The 12516-nt window shown below is 40.3% G+C and overlaps 1 protein-coding gene across 1 annotated transcript in view; it reads right to left on the bottom strand.

The window, feature by feature from the left end:
• Positions 1–12516, bottom strand: part of rb1 (retinoblastoma 1) — a 182457-nt gene that overhangs the window by 158769 nt on the left and 11172 nt on the right. The window contains 2 exon segments of the mRNA XM_055644844.1: positions 2597–2731; positions 5786–5886. Of these exon segments, the coding sequence (XP_055500819.1) occupies positions 2597–2731; positions 5786–5886 (236 nt within the window).

Below are 12516 nucleotides of genomic sequence, written 5' to 3'. Positions count from 1 at the left end.
GTTCCGTTGGAGGAAATGAGTGCATGGTGGAATATTGGGTTGGGGGATCACATCATTGGGGGAGCAGACCCAACGGGTCTGCACTTGGTCTAGTTACAAATAAAAAAGGATGCTTTTGTCTTATCTAAATCATTACCATTTGAAGTATTGCATTCACTGTTGGCTACCTCACATAATGTTCTTGCGAAATGTTCCAGAAATCAATGAGAAAGCCCCTTACTCTAAAATACTTTGGTTACTTTGTTTGGCAAAGAGTAAATATGTTTTTTCTAAAAGCATATATCTAATGAAGATATCTAGATTGGGAAAGATAGAGATCGGCATTTAAACTGCACCATAGTAGCCATGTCCGAAATATAAGATCCAATGTTCCAACGAGTATGTGAACTCTGGAAAATGTTACTACATACACTATGTGGTGCTTGCAAACTCTTTGCACTAGATCTGAGACTTAAAAAAAACAAACTACATCTTATTCACACAATGTGAACCCATGCACTTGTTTTGAACTCCATGGTGAATTGAACTGGAAGTAAAGGATGCTGATGATCGTTTCCACAATCACCAGCATCCTCTACTGGCTTTGAAATTCTTCGTTTCTTCTGTTCTTTTTGTTTTCAAAAGAATACATGGCTGCACCCATGTAGGAACACTAGTCATATCTCAAGACCTGAGACAGACCTGACAGCCTTTTCTTGGCTATCATCTAAATAGGTTTGCAAATATACGAGCCAAACTTACTGATTCATTATAGTTACATTAAACTTTCACATGCAAACATATATTAGGAATAAGTGACATCATATATTTTTCCTGGAAATAATCCAGTCACTCCGCGTTTATTGAAAAATATAACGTTTCATATCAATTAGTTATTATCCCTCACAATTGCCAGTTATGATGAAACAAATTGATAAGTTGCACTTTAAATTTCACTTAATTTCACAAGTAATTCCAACATTTTGTTTTTAATTCAGATTTACAGCATCCAGTCTTTTGTTCAACTGGTATAGCTCCATGAATATTCATCTATTTATTTACGGAAGTATTTCTAATTGTAATGTGCAACTGTATGTAAAGATAATGTGCACTTAAAGTTACTTTCAAAATATTTTCATGTAAGGGCAGCACAGTGGCACAACTGGTAGAGCTGCTACTGCTGCATTGCACCAGAGCCCCAAGTTCAATCCTGATCTCGGATGCTGTCTGTGTGGAGTTTGCATGTTTTGCCTGTGACCACGTGGGTTTCCTCAAAGTGCTCTGGTATCCTTCCACAGGCCAGACATGAGGATATGTAGGTTAATTGGTTTCTGTAAGTTGCACCTGATGTGTACGGAATGGATGCAAAAGTGGGATAAGATAGAACTTATCTTATATAAAGTGGGATAAGATAGAACTTAACTTATATAAGCTGCCCTTACATGAAAGTATTTTGAAAGTAAATTTAATCTGAACTAAAAACAAAATGTTTGAATTGATTTGGACGAGGGAATTGAATGCAACATCTCTAAGTTTGCGGATGACACTAAGCTGGGGGGTAGTGTTAGCTGTGAGGAGGATGCTAGGAGGCTGCAAGGTGACTTGGATAGGCTGGGTGAGTGGGAAAATGCATGGCAGATGCAGTATAATGTGGATAAATGTGAGGTTATCCACTTTGGTGGCAAAAACAGGAAGGCAGACTATTATCTAAATGGTGGCCGATTAGGAAAAGGGGAGATGCAACGAGACCTGTGTGTCATGGTACACCAGTCATTGAAAGTAGGCATGCAGGTGCAGCAGGCAGTGAAGAAAGCGAATGGTATGTTAGCATTCATAGCAAAAGGATTTGAGTATAGGAGCAGGGAGGTTCTACTGCAGTTGTACAGGGTCTTGGTGAGACCACATCTGGAGTATTGCGTACAGTTTTGGTCTCCAAATCTGAGGAAGGACATTATTGCCATAGAGGGAGTGCAGAGAAGGTTCACCAGATTGATTCCTGGGATGTCAGGACTTTCATATGAAGAAAGACTGGATAGACTAGGCTTGTACTCGCTAGAATTTCGACGATTGAGGGGGGATCTTATAGAAACTTACAAAATTCTTAAGGGGTTGGATAGGCTAGATGTAGGAAGATTGTTCCTGATGTTGGGGAAGTCCAGGACAAGTGGCCACAGCTTAAGGATAGAGGGGAAATCCTTTAGGACCGAGATGAAAAAAACATTTTTCACACAGAGAGTGTTGAATCTCTGGAACTCTCCGCCACAGAAGGTAGTTGAGGCCAGTTCATTGGCTATATTTAAGAGGGAGTTAGATGCGGCCCTTGTGGCTAAAGGGATCAGGGGGTATGGAGAGAAGGCAGGTACGGGATACTGAGTTGGATGATCAGCCATGATCATATTGAAGGGCCGAATGGCCTACTCCTGCACCTATTTTCTATGTCTATGTTCTATGTTTAACTAGTGTGAACAGAGGATCGATGGTCAGCGTGGACTTGGTGGGCTAAATGACCTGTTTTCACACTGTAACTTCAATACAATCAAAACATTAAAATTGCATTTTGTTAAAAAAAAACAATAAGCTTGGTGGCTAAAACAACAAATATTGTTTATAAAGTTACCTCTTAAATTTTTCAAAGAGAGCAGTGAAGACATGGAGCTTCTTTACCAGTCTCAGCACCAATAAATTTACTTCAGTGCTAACAGTGTCCAAGTTCACATCCATTTTTTTCAGTAGCTGCAAAAACTCTGTTACGCTTAGAATAAATAAAAAAGATTTATCATTTATCACTTCTGGACTTCCATTTAAAATAGTTTACATCATAATTGTGTTTTGTAATTACCAGTAATTCAAATTAGTTAATGTTTGAATTTACAATTCTCACACAATGGTAAATGTCATTCATTACTCAACAGGGCATGCAAACAAAATGACTTAATTATTTTATAGGAATTTGATTAGCCCAATGCTGTTGTACATTTTAAAGATGCAAATTATTATAAAATATTTATTGAAATATTGCATGGGCCTCAATTCGCACATCCATTGATTTAAAAAGATCAAATAAAGTCATGCTCGTCAAGATATTTGAGCACAATTTTGCATATTGCACATCTGTAAATGCTCTTCACTTGTAGTACATAAATTAGCAATCATGAAGATGTTCCAAGGCTAAATTTCAATATCCAAATTCTGGACAAACAGGTTTGAGCCGTCAGTGTTGGGAAATATTGGTGCCTAGTACTTAGTTTTAATATCAAACATTGAAAACATTGACCATAAGAAAGAGGGACAGCATGCAGCCATCAAGCTTGCTCCATGATTCAATATGATCATGGATCATTGAATTTTGCCATCTCCACCCCGCTTGATTCTCTTACTGATTAAAAACCTACTTATCTCGACTTTGAACATATTCCAGAATTCAGCGACACGTTTTTTGGGGCAAAGAAACCAACGAAACAATTCTTCCTTGGATCAGTCTGATAAGGTATCCCCTTATTCAGAAACTATGCATTCAGGTCCTCGATTTTCCCACAATATTTCAATAAGATTGCGTCTCATGAGTACAGATCAAGCCTTACAGGCTAACCCATCCATACTCAGGATCATCCCAACGAACTTTCTATGAACTGCATTCAATGACAATATCTTTCGTGAAACAAGGTTAACAAACCTCTACATGGTGTTCCTGATGTGGTCTCTCAGACACCTTGCAATTGTATTAAAATGTCCCTACTTTTATATCCGACTCTTAAATTATCTCTCCTAATTACCCGTTGGATTGGTATGCTAGTTTTGTGTTTCATGCTGTGTGTACTGCAGCATTCTGCAATCAATAATGTTTTATTATTCTTCCTTCCAAAGTGAATTACTTCCACTTTTCCTATTTTATATTCCATTTCTTCAAATTTCACCCGTTCACTCAACATCATCAAAATGTTTGTATTCCCCTTGCAGTTTCCCTTCCTGTCTACGTTTGTAACATCATATGTTGATAAAATGGAGTGACTGGGCTTGTATACATTGGAATTTAGAAGGATGAGAGGATATCTTATTGAAACATATAAGATTATTAAGGGATTGAACATGCCAGAGGCAGGAACCCTGTTACCAATGTTGGGGGAGTCCAGAACCAGGGGCCACAGTTTAAGAATAAGGAGTAGGCCATTTAGAACGGAGATGAGGAAAAGCTTTTTCACCCAGAGTTGTGACTGTAGAATTCTATGCCTCACAGGGCAGTGGAGGCCAATTCTCTGGATGCTTTCAAGAGTTAGATGGAGCTCTTAAAGATAGCAGAGTCAAGGTATATAGGGAGAAGGCAGGAACAGGGTACTGACTGTGGATGATCAGCCATGATCACAGCGAATGGCAGTGCTGGCTCGTAGGACTACTCGTGCACCTATTGTCTATTATCTGCAGTTTTGGTTACAATATATTGGTATCCTTTTTCTAAATAACCAACAAGCAATGTATACATCTGAGGTTTCAACACAGGTCTGCAGTTTAATCCCTGTTGTAACCCACTGGCTGCACGTTGCCAAGCTGAAAATAACCTGCTTACTTAGTCATAGAGCAACTGTACAGAAAAAGGCCCTTTGACCTAACTCACCAATGATGCCTAACCGAGGTAATCCTACTTGCCCATATCCCTCAAAACCTTTCTTATCCATATACCTGTCTAAGTGTCTTTTAAAAGTCATAATTGCACACACCTCTACTACTTCATCTGGCAGTTCATTTCAAATATGTACCACCTTCTAAGTGGAAAAAAAAACATAAGACACCACCCTCTGTGGGGAAAAATGCAATGTTTCCTGATAGTTAACCAATCCTCTATCTATGCTGAAGAAGGTCTTAAACCAAAACATCCACTATCCATGTTCTGCAGAGATGCTATCTGACCTGCTGAATTACTCCAGCACTGTCTCTTTCTTTTGGTAAACCAGATCTGCATTTTGTTGTGTCTACCTGTCTTTATCCATGCTTATATGTTAAGTTTTAACACCATAACCTTAGGAACACAAGTTCCTTTTGTTTGGCATCTTGTCCTTTTGAAAATTCAAATTTTTATACATTACATCTACTGGGTCCCATCTATTCAGTTTGTTAATATTTCCTGCAAGAACTTCATAAATTTGTTGGATATGATTTCTCCTTCATGAAGCCACGTTGACACTGCTTGATTAGAATATGATTTTCCTAACACTGTGTTATTCCCTCTATAATAAATGACTATCATTTTTCCAATAGTAGACATTAAGCTCACCAGCCTACAATAACCACAATTTGTCTCCTATTCTATTCATTTATATTTATACATTAGCTCACCATCTTCTTTCCTTCATACTCCTCTTTGTGACATTTTCTGTTTCTTGAGTCCCCTGTCTGTCCATTACTAATTTGTTCAAAGTGTACTGTTGTTATTCATTATTCATCTTGGTTACGATCTCATTAGATGTTCATGTCTTTTTATAAGATTTTGTGTTGGGATTAATACATTGAGATTCATTAACCTCATTTGATTAAGCTATAGCTTTTGTTATTACTCCTTAGCTATATTTTCTTTAATGTGGTATAAACACACCAAAATGCAGTCATTCAGTATATTTATTTTTATATTCAAGATTAAATGAATACAAAAAAATGGATGCCAACATTTAATCAGATTAATCAAATTAACAAACTAAAAATAATTGGTGTAATGAATTGTTACACGAAGGCGAACTCAACCATAAACTAAAATCATCATATGGCTAGAAAAAACGTTTTTAATGGCAAATAATAACACGAGAATATATGAACCTACTTCAGATCCAAGGTTTTCTGCAATTCCGTCAGAGTGAAGGAAACAGCATTCAAATCTACTGCTGCGATAAAAATGCAAATCCCCCAATACTTCCTATTTTCCTGGGAGAAGAGAGCATTAATGTTAACGTCACTAAAAAGTTATTTGAATTAAAAATATTTGAACAAGGTACTTTAATTAATATATAAATTGTAGCTAAAGCAAACAAAAAGTACCAAATAGGCTTCCAATTGTTTGTGAAAAGCAAGGAACCACAAATGCTGGAAATTTAAAATAAAGATAGCAAATGATAGGCATATTCTACGGGACAGGCAAAATCTTTTATGCTTATAACGACACAAAAGCAGACCATGCGGCTAATTGGATACATGCTGGCTCCAAGGAGAGGAATCCTATTAATCTTTCTCCTTATGTCCCTAAACCCCTGTAACTTATTATTTTTCACAAAGTCTATAACTTCTCCTTAGATTCTTTTTGCCATTAGTCTACACCAATGTGTAATTTACAGTGGCTACCCATGTCTTTGGGATGTGGGTAGAAGTTTACTTGCTCATGGAGATAATGTAAAAACTCCTCAAACAGAAACCATAATCAGGATCAAAACTTGAACCCTAGGAGCCTGTAAGGCAGCAGCACTAACTGCTGCATCAACATGTCACTCCTTGCTGAAAGATAATGTTTCAGGCTGATGACCTTTAATTATAACTGGAAAAAGTAGAAAACAAGCTAATTTTAGGCTGCAAGGAGGAGAGTTGGTGAAGAGAACAAAGGTTGGGATAGGTGGGCGGCCAAGGTTGGGTGACATAAATACTTTTAGTAATATGTATGAGGCTAAACTTAATTCTACATAATCATTACTGATCTGTCTGGAAAGTGCAAATAGACAAAGGTGAGGAGGTGTTATATGGTGGAAGAATGAAGAGGGTTGAGTAGTTCTAAAATTTGGAGAATTCAATGTTCATACACTGGGTTGTAAGTTGCCCAAGCAGAATAAGGTTGCACTATTTGCACTACTTCAATTCTGTGGACAGCATTTACAATATTTTCTACATTGAGAAACCATACATGCACTGGATGACCCCTACCCCATTTTCCTGTCACTCAAATTCTCCAACCCAATACCTCTACACCTTTGGATCCTAGATTGTACCAACAAAGCCCAACATAAACTCAAGAAGCAGCACTGTTATCTTCCGTCTAGGCATAGTGCAAGCGTTGGGACTCAATATTGAATTCAATAATTTCAAATAATTAGTCTTTTCCGTTCCTTGGCCAGAGCCAATGCAAGTTAATCCACCTGTAAAATTAATTTAGTTTTTCTCTCTTCGCAATGATATCTGATCCAAGTATCATAAGCATTCTCTTTTACTTTAGTTTCCATATGCTGTATTCTGCGTCGCCTAATTTCAGCACGCTCTGTTCTCTTTCCCCAACAGCACACGCTCACTTTGGTATTTTGCTCTGTTCACTACTATGGTAACAAGTGTACATTTTCTTCTCTCTTTTACAGCAGTAATTGGTCCGCACCCCATTACAGACATTCCCATTGTTCGTTCCACTCCATCCTTTCTCTGTAACTGAAAATACCCCAAATTTACTCACTTTTCTATGTCTGATTAAGTATCGCTGAATTATTTTTTCTCTCTCCACAAATGTCAATTGACCCGAGTATTAATATCATTTCATTTCTAGTTTCAAATTGCTTATGACATATGGCTTAAGTCTTAAGAACTTAAAAAGAAAATCACATTATTAACCTTTATCATTGCAGAGAAAACAAAGCAAGCTTCAAAGAGCTAAAGTCAGGGTATCATTGCTGTTAAATATAATTAAGCACATTTATTAACAAACAAAATCATAGCATGATGAATTTGAATTTTAAAGGCTGAAGACAGCAGGAGGAAGAAAAGATTAAGGATGTTAAATAGTCTACAAATTAGGTTGTAGGAAAAAATAATTAAAGCATCCTAACATGCTTTCAAATGGTATAGATCCAGGAGGTAAAATAAACTATAGGACAATAGGACAGCATTAATCATTGCATAAACAGAACCTATAAAAATAATTAAAGTTATGACAGCAACAGAGAAAAGAAGGCAAGTTAAGTAGGAGAGCTGGAAGAGTATCTGCCCCAGAAAACCACAAGAAAACCATTGGAAAAAGCCTTCCTGAATTAGGGAAAAAATTCAATCTTAGATTGATTTAGGCTTTCTGCAGAATACTGAGTTGCTAAGAGGCAGAGAAAAGCAACCCAAGCTTTCTGGAAGCAACTTCAGCCAAAAATAATTGGCCATTGCTTTGACTTTAAAGGTGAAGCAAAAACAATAAAAGCAGTCTTCCCATAATCCTGCCATGTATCAATAGACAATAGACAATAGCCATTCGGCCCTTCGAGCCAGTACCGCCATTCAATGTGATCATGGCCGATCATCCCCAATCAGTACCCCGTTCCTGCCTTCTCCCCATATCCCCTGACCGCTATTTTTTAAGAGCCCGATCTAGCTCTCTCTTGAAAGCATCCAGAGAACCTGCCTCCACTACCCTCTGAGGCAGAGAATACCACAGACTTACCACTCTCTGTGAGAAAAATTGTTTCCTCGTCTCCGTTCTAAATGGCTTACTCCTTATTCTTAAACTGTGGCCCCTGGTTCTGGACTCCCCCAACATCGGGAACATGTTTCCTGCCTGTTCAAGCCCTTAACAATCTTATATGTTTCAATGAATTCCCATCTCATCCTTCTAAACTCCAGAGTGTACAAGCCCAGTTGCTCCATTCTCTCAGCATATGACAGTCCCACCATCCCGCGAATTAACCTTGTAAAGCTACGCTGCACTCAATCAATAGCAAGAATGTTCGTCCTCAAATTAGGGGACCAAAACAGCACACAATACTCCAGGTGTGGTCTCACTAGGGCTCTGTACAACTGCAGAAGGACCTCTTTGCTCCTATCAAACAGTGGTTGTTTTTAAGCAACTAAAGAAATGAGGGATATGAAAACTGAACAACAACCACACCAAGGGAGTGCTCTAACACATGCTTATTCAATTGCCAAGAATGATACTCAGGTGTTGTTTACTGAAACTCATTGGTGTGCAGTACAGGTGCACAACCTTTTATCCGGTGTTCCGAAAACCGAAAAACTCCGAAAACCGGCCATTTTTTCCAGGATATCGTCTGCACACCAAAGCTCGCGTTTGGCGCCAAACTTGACCCGAAACGACCCACGGTCAACCCAGGTCTGTACTACTGTAGCGGCTGCCTCCTCCCCGGAGACCGGGGAGGCACTTAAACATCTGTAAATCATTGCTTAAATGTTAGTCAGTTAGTTTGGAGGGCTTTTATGTGAAGGGGGGGGGGGTTGAAGGGGTAAACTTTAATTCTTAGTCAATGCCTTACCGGGTCGCCATGCAGTAAGCTCCACAGCGCTGTGGCCGCCAACTCCCAGCTGGGGCTGCGGGCGGCGCCGGTTGTAGCTCCGACCCCGGCAACTCTATCCCTGGCTGCGAGGCGCTCCAAATCCAGCGCCGCCCGCGGCCGGACGCCCCCCACCCCAGCTCCGCAAATGTTGGGAGTCGGCGGCGTCGCAGCACTGGGATACCAGCGGGAAGCGGGCAATTCCTTACCGGGTCGCTGTGCGGTAAGCTCCAGGGCGCGGAGGCCGCCTTCTCCCAACATTCGTGGAGCTGGGGCTGCGGGCGTCCGACCGCGGGCGGCGCTGGATTTGGAGCGCCTCGCAGCCAGGGGTAGAGTTGCCGGGGTCGGAGCTACAACCGGCGCCGCCCGCGGCCGGACGGAGCTGCCAGCTCCGCGATGTTGGGAGTCGCCGACCATGGTAGGGGACTAAGAATTAAAGTTTCCCCCTTCACCCACCCACCACCACATAAAATCTCTCCAAACTAACTGACTAACATTTATGCAATGATTCCCCGGCCTCCGGGGAGGAGGCAGTTGCTCCAGACTTTTCAAGCCGCCCGCGCTACCTACCTAATCTACGCTAAAAATCTTCCATTCGGAAATCCGAAAAGTCCGAAATCCGACAAGTGTCTGGTCCCAAGGCTTTCGGATAAAAGGTTGTGCACCTGTACAACTTCTTTAAATTGATGCCACCACAATGGTTCAGATGCTATCAAACATTGCCCCAGTATGTTGCCATACTGTGATCCTTGGACAAAGAGGTTGTCCAAATCAACAACTACAAGAACCTATACCCACAACCATGAAAGCCTGTCTGATCCCTCTACTACTGTCTTGCCAATATCAACAGAGGTGACCAAGGAAATAAAGCAGGTTCTAAAAATGCTATTTGAAAAAAATCAAGGAAGTTATTCAAGATTCAATAGTGAGGCTTCCAGGGATTCATTGGTCTCAAAAACTTGCTCGATTCCATGCAATCATAATAGGATATAGGCTGTGTGATCACTTAATGGCAGAACAAACCCACCTTTGCTTGTGCATGCAGTAACCAGATCAAATAAAGGACCATATCATCAGATCCTATCCTCAATAAATTCCCTCTCTGAAACTGTCATACATAGCCTTATGACATTGCTCCAGCTGTAGACAAGAAGCAGTAGTAGTAAATTATGCTTGAATATGGAGTCAGCGCTCAAAGTTTAAGAACAATTTGCAACAAAATGTTAATACCAATCCAGCTAATTTCTGGACAATTGGAATAACTGATTGTAAAAATATTAACAATTTAACAACAGTTAAATGGAACAATCGATCCCAGAAATATTCAGCAGGTTAGACCACATCTGTGGGAAGAGAAACCAAGGTAATTTATCAGGTTAGAGACTTTTCATCAGAACTGAAAAAGAAACAAAAGACACTTAAAGGCCTCTGCATTCCTAATGCCCCTGTCCCACTTAGGAAACCTGAACGGAAACCTCTGGTGACCTTGCGCCCCACGCAAGGATTCCAGGAGTTGCCAGAGGTATTGGTCACTCGCCTGGAAAGCCTCGACCGAAGCGCGAGCTGCATCTCCTGACCAAAGATCCTACAGGATCTTTGCTACTGACCACACACACACACACACACACACACACACACACACACACACACACACACACACACACACACACACACACACACACACACACACACACACACACACACACACACACACACACACACACACACACACACACACACACACACAGCGAGGGGGGGGCCAGGGACAGCGGAGGAACGCTGTCTGCGCGATGAAGAGGAAGGTAAACGGCTGCCACAGAGCACGGTAAGTCCTTTAGAGAGCACGGGAGGGAGGAAGGGAGAGAAGCGGAGGAGAGAAGGAGTGGATACAGTTTTAAGATGCAGCTCACGCTTCAGTTGAGGCTTTCCAGGCAAGTGACCAAAACCTCTGGCGACTCATGGAAACCTTGGGTGGGGCGCAAGGTCACCAGAGGTTTCCGTTCAGGGACTTAAGTGGGACAGGGGCATTAGCTGTTCATTGCCTTCCATTTTAAACCCCATCCCACTCTAACCTATTGATCTATGGTCGTCTGTGCTGTCAACGCAAACTAGCATAGCACTTTTCTGTCTGGGCATGTTGCAGCCCTCTGAACTTAATATTGAATTCTACTGCATCACGTGCTAATTTCCTAGGTGGTATCTGTCATCCATCTGCGATATTAGCAAGTCCTCCTCCTACTCTCATTCTCCAACTGCTGACAGTCACTCATTGACCTATTAACCTGTTTACAGCTTATCCCCAGCTACACCGGTTTACTAAGCCTGCAGCTTAACAAGCTTTTGTCTACTTTTCAATTCCGATGTGAGGACTCCAACCTGAAATATTGTTTCCTTTCCCACATATGTGGCCTGATCAGCTGAGTATTTACAGATATATTTCCAGCATCTGCAGTTTTATCGTTGATTTTCATCAGCTATTAATTCCTTTATTTTAATGTTACTACCATTGCCCTCGGCTGTGCAAACACATAATCACTAACAAAGCAATCAAGCTAGGCTTAGTAAGAATTGAACAAAGGGGCAGTATAGACAAACTAGCAAATGCCACCTACCCTTTGATGGATATAGCCTGTTCAGAAGCATAATTTATGATTGAATGTGTGTGTGGAGGGGAGGAGGGAGGGGGAGATGAAGGGGTGGTGAGAGTAGAAGGCTAGATTATAGAAGAATTTGAAAAAAAGCTGTAAACCAGCCACCTCATATCTTCATGCTTAACTGGCTGTCAAACCTATCAAGGAAAAAATATCTGAAAAACATTGACATTCCTAAATATCAATGTACATGTAAAATCTAATAAAGTACAATGGAAATTTTTCTTTAATAAAAAAACTGTATGAATAAATTAAAACAATTAGTTCAAGATAATATGAGTGCTAATTGACAACTATTGCCAATCTGTTGGACGCCATGAGGTAGTCACTGAGTTTTGCTTATGGTCACTTGGAAATCCTATACTTGGCAGCACTTGAACAAAGAAATATGGGCAGTCAGCAAGGAATCACTGACATTTCTCAGCAAGTTGTATCCTCTTGATTTCTGGCCTATATATGTATATATTATGTGTGTATATATATATATATATACACATAAACATAGCATGCAAAAACCAGTGGGCAGCAGCCGTTTGGCAGGTTAATTATCACGAACAAGAATTAATGTAAAAAAAATGATTAGCATTGTTCATGATTTCCAGAATGATTTTTACATGGAAGTTTCTAGAAATAGGAATTCAGGTACTATTGTGTATTTTAACTGG

This window comes from Leucoraja erinacea, chromosome 13, assembly GCF_028641065.1.
Source record: "Leucoraja erinacea ecotype New England chromosome 13, Leri_hhj_1, whole genome shotgun sequence".
In the NCBI taxonomy this organism is placed as follows: Eukaryota; Metazoa; Chordata; class Chondrichthyes; order Rajiformes; family Rajidae; genus Leucoraja; species Leucoraja erinaceus.
Note: the sequence above shows the minus strand (reverse complement) of the source record. Positions and strands in the feature narration are given on the sequence as shown.